General features: G+C 34.8%; 1 protein-coding gene across 7 annotated transcripts in view; it reads right to left on the reverse strand.

The window, feature by feature from the left end:
* The window catches only part of WDSUB1 (WD repeat, sterile alpha motif and U-box domain containing 1), a 73,276-nt gene that overhangs the window by 60,134 nt on the left and 510 nt on the right, over positions 1–12,632 (reverse strand). For 5 of the 7 annotated variants that reach the window (XM_082465095.1, XM_082465100.1, XM_082465097.1 and 2 more), the window contains exons 2-5: positions 10,261–10,682; positions 8,459–8,643; positions 4,705–4,797; positions 27–120 (exon numbers count right to left, since the gene is read on the reverse strand). In XM_082465095.1, the coding sequence (XP_082321221.1) occupies positions 27–120; positions 4,705–4,797; positions 8,459–8,643; positions 10,261–10,658 (770 nt within the window). In that variant the 5' untranslated portion in view covers positions 10,659–10,682. Of the gene's footprint in view, positions 1–26; positions 121–4,704; positions 4,798–8,458; positions 8,644–10,260; positions 10,683–12,339; positions 12,549–12,632 lie in introns of those variants that run through there. The other 2 variants (XM_082465096.1, XM_082465101.1) reach the window with 2 other exon arrangements.

The following is a 12,632-nucleotide window of genomic DNA, read 5'->3' on the forward strand; positions in this document are numbered from 1 at the left end:
TAAGGAAATTAAACTAAATAACTTACCCTGAAACTAACATCTGCCCATCGTGAGAAAAAGCACAAGTCAGAACAGGAGCACAGTGCCCACTCAGTGTACTTTTATATTTTAATTCAAAACCTGCAAACAACAAGGTGAGAAAAATTAGCAAGCTGACTGCGCTTAGAATTTATTTTTAAGTAAAAACTATTTCACTTCTTTGTTCAATAAAATCTTTGAGTGCCTAAAAGACACAAAAATGAAAAAAAAAATTGTCATGCAACTCAAGTGATTAAGTGGTTTCAAAAGTTCAGTAATGGGTAAAGAAAATGGTGGGGTCAGCAAAGGCTAGACGGGGGGGTTATAATCATCAAATTATTTTTAAATTAAAAAATTTAACTCTATAAAATATATAAATATATAAAATTTTAAACTAATTGAAATTTTAAACTATACTTCAATCTTGGTATATTAAAAAATACACACACACCACATGCCAACTGCCCAAACGCCTAAAAAGAATCAAATACCTGTAGTTTTAAATATCTGATATTAAGAAAATATTTTCTGATTCCATAAATTAAAAATAATAGTAATTTAACATCTTATAATTCCAATATATCCTATAAAACTCCTACAAGTATGGTAACACTAAAATTCTTTTTATGCTTCCTATAATTACTGAAAAGGAATATCATAACTCTTTTAAAGGTAAGCTGAGGGAATTCAATGTATTTTAGTGACAACATATAAAAACAATCACTAAGAAGTTGGCCTGGCAAGACAAGGAAATAAGTGAAATCTATAATTTTCTCCCACCTAATAAGAACTTTTTTGAAGTGTTAATGGCTCTTAAGATAGAAAGCATTTAACTAAACAAAAAGGTCATTAGAGCAGGTAAAAGTTTCAACAAATAGAAAATATATAATTATTTCACTTTATTATTAAGTATTTTATTTCTGTTCAAAATAGAAAAAAATGTTTTTATATGGGAGAGCAGATATAGGCATTCAAGGCACTGATCAATACTTAGGCATATACAGATCAACAAGTAGGCACAATCAATCAAACAAAGCAAAAATGTTAACAAGTTGCAAACTAAATGAAGATTTAATAAACCTGCAGCAGGATCCTAAGAATTTGTTACATTCTCAAGTATAAGATCCATTTGTCTATCTATTCCTCTCTACAAATAAGCATTAAAATTAGGTGCAAATAATGCTAAACGCTTTATTAAAAGGCTTTAACTGCACGTTTATATAGTGTTATATATGTTTTTTAAAGAGCCAGTGTAAAAACACATTTTCCAGACAACGTATGAAAAGCTTTGCTTTCGAATTATTAAAGATATGTTGTATTTAGAACATCCACGTACATGACTATATTTATGGTTTCTTATAAGAATTTCACCTTGATAAGAACAGAAAGAAGAGGTAGGATAGACCAGAGAAGTAATAGAACTCTTATCCTTACCAGCATGTCACCGAATACATTAAAAAATTACTGAATGTAACCTAATAGGCAATAAAGTAACTAAATTTCCACAAAAAGAAATGTATTTATTACTTCTTAATAGCAGACCCTTCTCTATACACTCGCATAATGACAAAGACTCTCTCCTTGACCAAACTCTACCCAGGCTCTTCTGAGCTGCCTCCTGGACTAGGCCTTGACCTTAGCCTACAAAGACTTTAACACAGTTTTTAAGAGTTCAGGGTTGCATCCCTAGGATGACCCTACCCCCCTTATAAAGTGCCTGCCTGGGAAAACTCAGGGCTGCCAAAAGAATTTACATTTGTTCCAGCCTACACCTGGAGATAGAGCTCCTGTCTCCCCGGCTCTGTGAGAGGGGAGGAGCCTAACTTCCGTAAGTGCCAGTTACAAACCCACGTGGGTTGCACATGGACCAATTCCTGGCTTCTTGCTTTTTGTAATTTTTTCACTTCCTGGATGCTACAGAGCCCCCATTTACCCCTGCTTTACTCCCTCATTCTCCCTTTAAAATACACAGTCACATCTGTATAAACTGAAGTTGAGCTCAGTTCATGCTGGACTCTTGCAATAGTACATTACTGATTAAAATCTATTGCAATAGTATATTAAAATCCTTCCTTACCGCTTTAACTAGTGTTCAGCTTTATCTCTGGCAATAATTTTATAAACAATGAAATATAGTTCATGATTTAGCTAAAGCTTATTAGGTAACAAATAATAAAATAAGAATATTTTTAGGCACCTGAAGCAAGATGGCCAACTGACCATATAATTTCAGAGTTCCCATTAAAATGATAATGAAGGAATTAATAAAGATGTAAATTCACATCAATGAAGAGAAGGGGAAGGGGGGGGGCATCAGGAAATGCGAAACTGAAACCAATTTTGGAAAGGCAGATGCAAATTAATTGACGAGACAGTATAGAGAAGTAACAGCTTGGGGTGTAAAATGAGGGGGCTACAGCAAAGAAGCTAATCTTCCCTAGAAAACCCCAAAAGACTTAGGACTACTAACAGAAAACCCCAAAAGACAACTACTAACAGCCAAGGAAAAAGAAAGAGATACAGATACAGACCTGAAAACAGAAAAATTAACTATAAGTCTGTTTATAAAACAATATGTACCTCCCATCCTTCCCTGACCCCGCCCATAGTATGCTGCATGAAAGCTAGATGCTTCTCCCCAGGAAGAAGGAGAACAGTGACTGCCTGGGGAGCTCGATGGCAGCTCCAGGGCAACACAGACACCCACATTCTCTAATTCTCCAACCCTTCCCCAATAAGGGCCAATAGTCCACCTTCTTATCCTAAAGGGAAGCCAGCAAATACAAACAACCACCATGTGCACAGAGCTTTTAAACTTCTTCTTATTGTTTAATTCTTGAAAGTAAATGGAATACTAAGGATCATCAGGCATTTGAAGAAGGTAATCATATGAAAGAGAAAGATCAGGGTAAACAAAAAAGGGCCCAAGAGCAAACAAAGTTCATCAGGAAACAGAAGGGAACTTAAAACCAAAACAAAAAGCCTCTAATTGGTATCCTGAGAGTTCAAAGAGGCTCTTGCATTAAATGGAGGACACTAGGAAAAAGAAACAAAAAAGATAAGCATTTGGAAATTGAAAATATTATTGATGGGATTAAAAAATTCAAAAAAGGTTAAAAGATAGAGCTAAGGAATTTTCTCCTAAGATAGAAAAAATGATAAAGAGATAAATGTGGGGGAAAAATAGACATAGGGAATCAAGTCAGGAGGTCCAACACTCAACTAATGGGAGTTATAAAAAGAGAAGTAGAGAAGAAAGAATTAGAATGAATCCTGTATACCAAAAATGAAAGATGTAAGTTTCCTGACTGACGAGTCACCTGAAAGAATAGGACAATGCATGGGGGAAAGACCCACACATGCTCAAAAAACAATAACTACAATGAACAAATTTAAAATGTGGTGGTACATTTCCCCCAGGAAGATATACAGATTGCCAACAAACACATGAAAGGATGCTCAACATCACTAATCATTAGAGAAATGCAAATCAAAACTACAATGAGGTATCACCTCACACCAGTTAGAATGGCCATCAACAAAAAAATCTACAAACAATAAATGCTAAAGAGGGTGTGGAGAAAAGGGAACCCTCTTGCACTGTTGGTGGGAATGTAAATCGATACAGCCACTATGGAGAACAGTAGGGAGGTTCCTTAAAAAACTAAAAATAGAACTACCATACGACCCAGCAATCCCACTACTGGGCATATACCCTGAGAAAACCATAATTCAAAAAGAGTCATGTACCACAATGTTCATTGCAGCTCTATTTACAATAGACAGGACATGGAAGCAACCTAAGTGTCCATCGACAGATGAATGTATAAAGAAGATGTGGCACATATATACAATGCAATATTACCCATAAAGAAACGAAACTGAGTTATTTGTAGTGAGGTGGATGGACCTAGAGTCTGTCATACAGAGTGAAGTAAGTCAGAAAGAGAAAAACAAATACCGTATGCTAACACATATATATGGAATCTAAAAAAAAAAAAAAAAAAAAAAAAATGGTTCTGAAGAACCTAGAGGCAGGACAGGAATAAAGACACAGACATAGAGAATGGACTTGAGGACACGGGGACGGGGGAGGGTAAGCTGAGATGATGCGAGAGAGTGGCATTGACATATATATATACTACCAAATGTAAAATAGATAGCTAGTGGGAAGCAGCCACATAGCACAGGAAGATCAGCTTGGTGCTTTGTGACCACCTAGAGAGGTGGGATAGGGAAGGTGGGAGGGAGATGCAAGAGGAAGGGGATACAGGGATATATGTATACATATAGCTGATTCACTTTGTTATACAGCAGCAACTAACACAACAATGTAAAGCAATTATACCTCAATAAAGATGTTAAAAAATAAATAAATAAAAAATAAAAGTGGTGGTGTAAACAGTATTTAGAGAAACTTTGAAAACCATCAAAAGAATTGAAAACAGAAAAAGGAGGAATGTGTGAGCAGGAATGTATGTAGTGGTAGTGGTGAGGTCATAATCGGTAGTGTGCATACAATTTCCAAATCATGTATATGTATTACTTTGACTAAAAGTTCTTAAAATATATTTTTATAATCACTTTTAGATATCCAGAGTTCTTTAGTTAAAAAGATTAATTAAAATATAAATTTTACCTGAATCACAAAAAATCATTTTAGAGAACTACTAGTTGAATACATACCTAAGGTATGGGTAAAGGAAATAACCCAAATTTTGATCTGGCAATCCTGACCACATGATGCCAGTCGAAAGAATTGAAGACCTTGTTCTCCACCTAAAAATATAAATTTGTTAAAAATAAATACACAAGAATTGATAAAACATTTAAACCAAAAAACTTTCAATTTCTTAGATCTGTTAATTCTATTCATTTAAACCACATTCACAAGCAATATTAATTATATTAATTAATTTATACCATATAACGAAATGTCGTTAAAGAATTTCTTTTAAGCAAGGTACTTCAAAGGATTATGGCTTCAGCCCCTGAAGTTGCAACAACAAAATACCTTTTTATTTTCCTTTCACTAAAGATATAATTCAATGTTGCAAGGGCCAATATTGAGCCATGAAGCCTAGGGCACCCTCCAACCCAATTTTAGAGTCTATGAGGTTAGCATTGATGGAAAAAATTAGGAAGAAAAGTCAGTTATGAGATGAGTGTTAAATGCTTAATTGCTCCCAACTTAACTTTTTTAGGATACGTTCACTTGTTAGAAGCTTAGTCTTAACTCACATGGAATGAGACTGTTTTCCCATTTTATTTAATCAAGACAAGGACTAGAATTACATAAATCCAAAACAACATCAATTCAGTCCAATAGATTTGGTGGAAAATATTACACAAATCAGGGAAAGGAATCAGTTAAATTTGGTGTTACAAAAAACCCGCTAGTTGTTATGCTTACTTAGATAATTTCAGTGTATCATTATCTACCCACTAGATTAGTTCCTAAATATTGTGGGTAACGTAAATATTGGTATCACCAACTCAATTTTATATGAATTCCACCTAATATCACAGGTCAAAGGAAATTTCAGCACTCATATGCAATAAGACACAATTCAGAAACCTAATACCCATCTTAAGATTGCACTCCTGTTTCGCAAATATTTAGTATATGGTATTTAATTTATACACCTGGGTATGTAAAATAAATGTTTCCTATGGACTCACTCTGTTTTGTTGAAAGCACATATACTTTATTAACATAAAACAAATTAAAATTTCTTTTTCACTCAAAGTTTTTCTAACTGCATGGGACTTCCACATTTCAACAGCATTTTTGTTTTTGTAGCACAGGTTCAGCCAAACAGCATCCTTTCTCAGAGATCTTGATGGATATAAGCAATTCCTAATAATCATTAACTCTTTTTAAGGCAGAACAGTTTACCCAAAAATGGCTGAGAGTAAAATATTTAAGTACTAGACTCAGTTAAGAAAGCTTTTTTTCCTATTGTTTCTAGACTAAATAAGATCCTTAAGTTAATTCAGAAGTTTCTTTCAGTAGTAAGAATTCATCTAGGACAATGTAAAATTATAAAGCTTAAAATATGCCTATCCTTGAGATCCAAATATAATATTTAAAAATAGACTTTTCTTCAGGAAAAATATTTAAATTGTAATAATAATCTAATCCAAACTGTCTTTTCACTTAAAAACTGGAGAGAATTGAACATTTATCCTCCAGCACAAACATTATTATTTTTCCTTATTTGAGCAAAATGTCACAAAGACAGAAGATTCAATATGTCATAAGTATTTACAGATATTAACAAATACCAAATTAAACAATAACAAGTTAAAAATTACATACCTTGTCTTTTAAGAAAATACAGTTACCACAAATTCCTATAATAATCATTTATTGGTTTATACGCTTTAAAGCATATATTGATCTGTTTCAGGGAATTTACACATAAGGTTAATATCTATTTTAACAGAAATTGAACTAAAGAAACTACAGAAGGGACATATTAGAAGTATATTGAGAAATATACTTTGAAATATACTCTACAGGCAGGGTAGGGATGTGAGTATTAAACTTATTTTAGAATCTCACCAAATTTTCTGCCTAGTTTAGTGAAACTTTCCAGGACCCATGAGCTGCAATCCCTCTAAAGACATAACAAGGATGTCCTTAGTTTTACTCTAATATTACTATAAAAATGGTATTTTAATTGAAAATCTTTTTTTCAGGTAACTTAGAATCAAAAAGGAAACCTAAATCTCCGTATGTTTATATAACTCATTAAAGATTCACTGAGTGCCTGTAAGATTTTCGAGACAGTCTCACGGAATGGAAGAAACAGTTCTTGTCTGTTATAAGCTGGTCTTCTTAGAATAAAACAGCATAAAACAATATATTAAAAGAATAAATTATCATAAGTAAATTAGGTAGGGAGTTTAATGTAAGAATGGGTTCATGAAAAGAAAATCTGTAATCTGCTATATGATACTAAAAGGTTAAGAAAACAAAAACAAGAAATTTCAGCAAATCAATAAAAGGAATCTTATTCATCAGTCTGCATTTCAAGGCCTATTATATTCCAAGCACTGTAAATAAAAGACCCAGGCCCTGCTCTATGGAGCTTACAATCTAACAGGAAAAACACCATTAAACGCAATCCATATAAATAACTATATAATTAAAACCTGTGATACTTCACTAAGTCCTGTAAAAGAAAAATAAAGCATGCAACTAAAAGACTGTATCAAAATACTTTAGGACTGCGTTCAGGAGGTAAGAGCAGGGGAAACTCACCTGAAATGATTTTTTTTTTTTTTTTTTTTTTTTTACCTGAAATCTAAAGGATGACTAATAGTGAACCAGGTGAAGGGTCCACATGTAAAACCCTTGGAAGAATCTTAGAGACATTCAAGGAATGAAAGGAGGCCAGTGTGGCAAGAGAATGCATGAAGCCAGGTGTGATTTGGGATGAGGCAGGGAAACAGAATATGAAGGTACTTACAGGCTTTGTGTTTGGGGTTTGGTATTTTATCTTACCTTAATCATATTTTAATATGCCATTGATGGTTTTGAAATAGGGGAGTGCCAAAGTCATCCTGCTACTGGACCTGAGCTGTCCAATAAGGTAGTAACTAGCCACACGCGGCTACTGAACAGTTGAAGCGTGACTACTACAAATTGAGATGTGACATAATATGCACGCTAGATTTCGAAGAATTCATACCAAAATACAGTAAAATATCTTACTAATACTTTTACTATTACTGAAATAATATTTTAGATATATAGGGTAAAATAAAATATGTTAAAATTAATTTCACCTACTACTAGAAATTTTTAAATTTACATACGTAGCTCACATTATATTGCTATGGGACAGCACTGGTCTGGCAATAAGACTGGAGCAGCCAAAAGCAGAACTTCATCCTAACATAGAAGGTGAAAATAAAAGAAGACAACTTCCCAATTCACTGTATTTATTTAAAACCAAGAGTCTATATTCAGGAGTTCTTGTTTCTTCTTTTTCTGAAAACTAACTGTATTGTCAAATGCTTTATAAATTTATGTTTTGAAAGATTAAATTAGTAAATGGAAAATGAAACTTGTTTTCAATTCTTACATTTCACATTTCTATTTGAATATCAATATACAATATTTCAATAATCACAGTAAAACCAACAGTGTTAAGGCCTCTACATTACCGTACTCTAGGAATCCAGATCTACTGCACCAAGTTGAGTCAGCCCCTACATATTTTCCCAAAGATCCTGATTTTCCCCGAAAAGTATTTGTGATTTCATTTTGATCAAAAAAGATAAAGGAGAAGGATGATTCCTTGAAATGAATGAATTAAAAGGGCTTGTTGTTTTACTAATGATGAAGTGAAAATAAGTAAAAGAATGAAAAGTCACATACAAATTGCAAATGGGAATTACTATTGCTTACAAGAGTAAAATAACTAACCAGAAACTGGCTGTGAAGAAAAATCGCAGCAGGTAATTCCAAGATCATGTGCTTTTTCACTATGCAGACACCTCATTTTATCATCCCACAGTGTTAAATCTCCACACGAGGAGCCAGTGACAAAGAGGTTTCCATTAGGAGAAAATGCACAGGCCACCAAGGAGCCATCCTTAACACTAGCACATCTGAAATAAAAGCAAAAGAAAAGGGAATTTTCATTTCAGAGCATCTTTTACTTTACATTACAATCTCTAACAGCAGCTTGATATACTAAACAGAGGATAAATGGCTATCACAGAACTAGAGATAAAAGACAGTAGATGCCTATAGAAATAAAATATCATTTATATGCTTGCTAAAAGTAAGAGGATTTAAATATTATCTTAACCAAACAAAAGTCGACATATCTTCATACTGTTCCATATGGCAAGTCAGTATGAACATGTTAAAAATCTACAAAGCTTAACAAAAAAAGCAATAACGACCAACAATATCAACTACAGTCACATTTTTTTTTAAAGATATAACTTTTTTTTTGAAAAACATGTTACTGGGGTCAAAAGTACTTTCAACTTTTGTATTAAAATCACCTAGAAACAACAAACAGCAAAGTCACCCAAAAACTTTCATCCCATCTTCAAATACAAATGCTTTATGTAAAGAAAATGCTGTGAATAAGTTAAAATTATCTAGGGAAGATTAGGAAGCACTGGCCTAACAATATTATTTTCTCAATTAGGAAAAATAAACTGGTAAAAACCCAACAATTAGTGCAGTGTCCTAGCCAGCGCTTAAATCTACTGCAGTGTACCATTTTTATATCATTAATTACATACATTAGAGAAATAATGCTAGGGAGGCAGAATTTATCACCCAATAAGTGAAAAAGATTCGTTAGCCGACAGCTGTATATCATTCACACAAAATAACTTAAAGGCATTTCATTCTTCCTGTGCTTTCTCTTTAAACTGTTTATTAACACCACTTAAAACACATCACTTTCTTCAATCCAAAGACCCAAATCTAAATGAGTAACAGTTGTTTACCAGCTACCATTTGTGCTCTGAGTGATGCTGGGAGGTAGGGAGAAAGGAAGGTACATTAAGCTATTTTAATTGGTAACATCTGAAAGTTTATAGTTTTTAACGTACTTAATGATATGTTAAAATGGTTAAAACGTTTGATGTTATATATATTTCACCACACTATAAATACATACAAGTGCATGGTTTTAATGTTGGTGAGTTGCAACACAACATTGCCAGTGTAAATTAATTGATGTCTTTTTATCCAAAAGGAGTTTTTTAAGTGATTTTTTTTAAAAGAAACGATAACAACACCATGCTGATCACAAGGTTCCTTCTTCTGCGCTTGGTCAGCAAGAATCCTAGTCAGGAAAGAGCTGTGCAGGTGAGACTTACCTACCATTACTTTATTATTGAGAACACCTGAGCCACGAGTGAGAAAAATAAAGCCTAAAATTACTAAATTTTATTCAAAAGACTACTGTGGGGTTTTTTTTTGGCCTAACTCTTACCCAAAAAATCCATGAAAGTCTAACAAGATTAACCTTATTTTACAAAAGAGAGATTGGAAATTTAAAACACTCAGAGCCAAGCAAATCTACTTCAAGAATCATATTATGTTTTTATGACCTTCAGAAGATAGGTCAAAATATTTTTCCTTGTGATGTCTAAAAATTATCTGCTTCTTAAAGTCATCAAAATATTCTGCCTTTTTTTTCTTTTTTTTGTGGACCTGTTAATAAGATTAAAAACGGAAAGCAGTTTAAATATTCCTACCTATATAACTTGTATGACTGTGCATTCCACAAAACAACAGTTCCATCAGCTGCCCCTGATACCAAACAAGTGGAGTCTGGGGAAAACCGGCAAACCCTCACGGGGCTACCACTGGGCTGTTCCATCACTGCCAAAGTCTGTCCGTTTTGAGTGTCCCATAAGACAGTGGTACCATCTGTTGAACATGAAGCCAAAATATGTCCTGAAGGGGAGAAGCAGCAGCAGTGGACAGCATAGGTGTGAAACTTCAATGGAGAGTGTGGCAATTCACTGAAGTCACTCAGGGAGTACAGGCGGATAGTTTTGTCCAAGGAGCAAGTGGCCAAGAGGGAAGAGGAGAAGGCACAGCAGTTGACATCATCATCATGATCCGCTAATGTGTGGATTAGTTTCACCATGTTCTTTATTTGAAGTAAAATATCCTGCAATTTTTAGACAGATAAAGGTTACTTCATCCTAGGAATCAAATAAACGCAACTCAAATCAATATAAAAGAGCCAAAAGCAATTAACTTGCTCGATGAAAGCTCCTACATTCACATTTTTTAAAGACAATATATTATACTGGGGGTTAGAATAATTTGGAGAGAAATGAAACATTTTAAGACTATAACCTCTGATGACTATCACAATCACCAGTGCCATACCAATAAAATTCCACAACTCCTGAAAAAGAACCTAGTCAAATAACGTCAAACTGATTTGACACTGAACATCCAGAACCTTGGGTATTTATTTCACCTTTGAAGACTTTCCCTTAACTGTTACTCAACACTGCCTCATTCCACATCTGCTAATCTCAGCTTAAAAAGATTTTTCACTACTTTAACAAACTCTGCTGCTCCTTCCACAGGATGGAGCCAAGGCTATTGCTCTGCCTTTAAGATGCAGAATTATATAGTTCACTCATAAAAAAGGAACAAAAGGTTTCATTCACAATTTAAGTGGCAGTGTTGAAAGCTATCATGTCATGGTTTGTCATCTTGTCTGACAAAGAATAAAAAGATATAAAAGATTTGAGGTGAAGAATCAATGTAATAAATCAAGGAAACCAAAAAGAAAGAGTGGCAAAAAATGGACTGAGCTGGTTTGCACCGAAGAACAAATGTACAAATTTAGAATAAAATCCAAACTCCTCACCAAGACTTACAAAACCCTACATGGTCTGTCTCTTGCTTGCCTACTTCTCAGACCTCAACTCCTTCCACTTTCCCTCACCCTCCCTCTTTCCAGCCTCCCTGGTCCAAAGGATTACACCTAAGATCTTCACAAAGTGGTTTTCTTATGCTTAAATTCTCTTCCCCCTGCTTTTGGGATCTAATTTCGCATTTCGATTTCAATTTCAGTGTCCTTCCTCAGAGAGAGTTTCCCAGTCTAAAGTAGCCCCTCTACAGGCTAGCACATCACCCTATTTTAATCATCAGCGTAGCAATTACCACCCTCTGACATATTTATTATTTATTTGTTTCCCCCCACTAGAAGGTAAGCACCAAACCAACAAAGATCGGGTCTGTTTCGCTCATTTCTGTATCCACAGCATGTAAAACGTAAAACAGTATCGGCACCTAATGTGGTCAAATAAATATTTGCTGAATTAACATTTTTCCCCAAATCCAGTTCTAGGCTTTAAACATTATATGTGAATATAATACAAAATGATTGGATAACTAAAAATAAAGCTACTAATACTAAAAAAAAAGAAAAGAAAAGAAAAAAAATCTGCAGGGGAAAAATGGTGTAGAACGAGGCAATAATCAGCCCTGAAGGGACAGGCGTAACTTTGAATTGTAAAATTCATAATACCTCGTTCTAATATTATTTACAGAAATCTTTCCAAATAGATGGAGCGAGCCTTTCCCAGCATTTATCTTATCCCAAAAGTTCAGCCTCTTTTTTCAAACAAACGCCAATGAAGTCTAAAAACCCAACCAACCAGCCAACCAACCACCAAAAACCCTGGTAGATTACCGCCTGAGGTGTTGCACTGGAAAAAAACGCCATCAGGCGGTGCTTTCTGGGGAACTCCCAAATCCCAACTGTGCAAGTGCACACGGGTAATTTTCCAAACAAACTTCCTCACCCTTGTGGCGCTCAGCTCCCTTTGCAGTTCGAGGCCCTCGAGTCGCAAGGACAGAGACGCAATCAGCTTAACTCTTTGTTTTGAAACGCGCTCTCAAGTCTACCGCTACCTGGTGTGGGCGTCCACTTAAACCTCAGCCGTCAAGCCGAACACTCAATTTCCGGTCATATCCCGGACCACCTCGCCAGTGTGAACACACGCATACCCATCTAATGCAAGGCAAACCCGAAATGTGCCAAGAATCCTCCAACATAAAGCTCGAGACCCACTCCCACCGCGCCCACGGGGGGACC

This window comes from Balaenoptera physalus (assembly GCF_965194825.1).
Source record: "Balaenoptera physalus genome assembly, chromosome: 6".
NCBI lineage: Eukaryota > Metazoa > Chordata > Mammalia > Artiodactyla > Balaenopteridae > Balaenoptera > Balaenoptera physalus.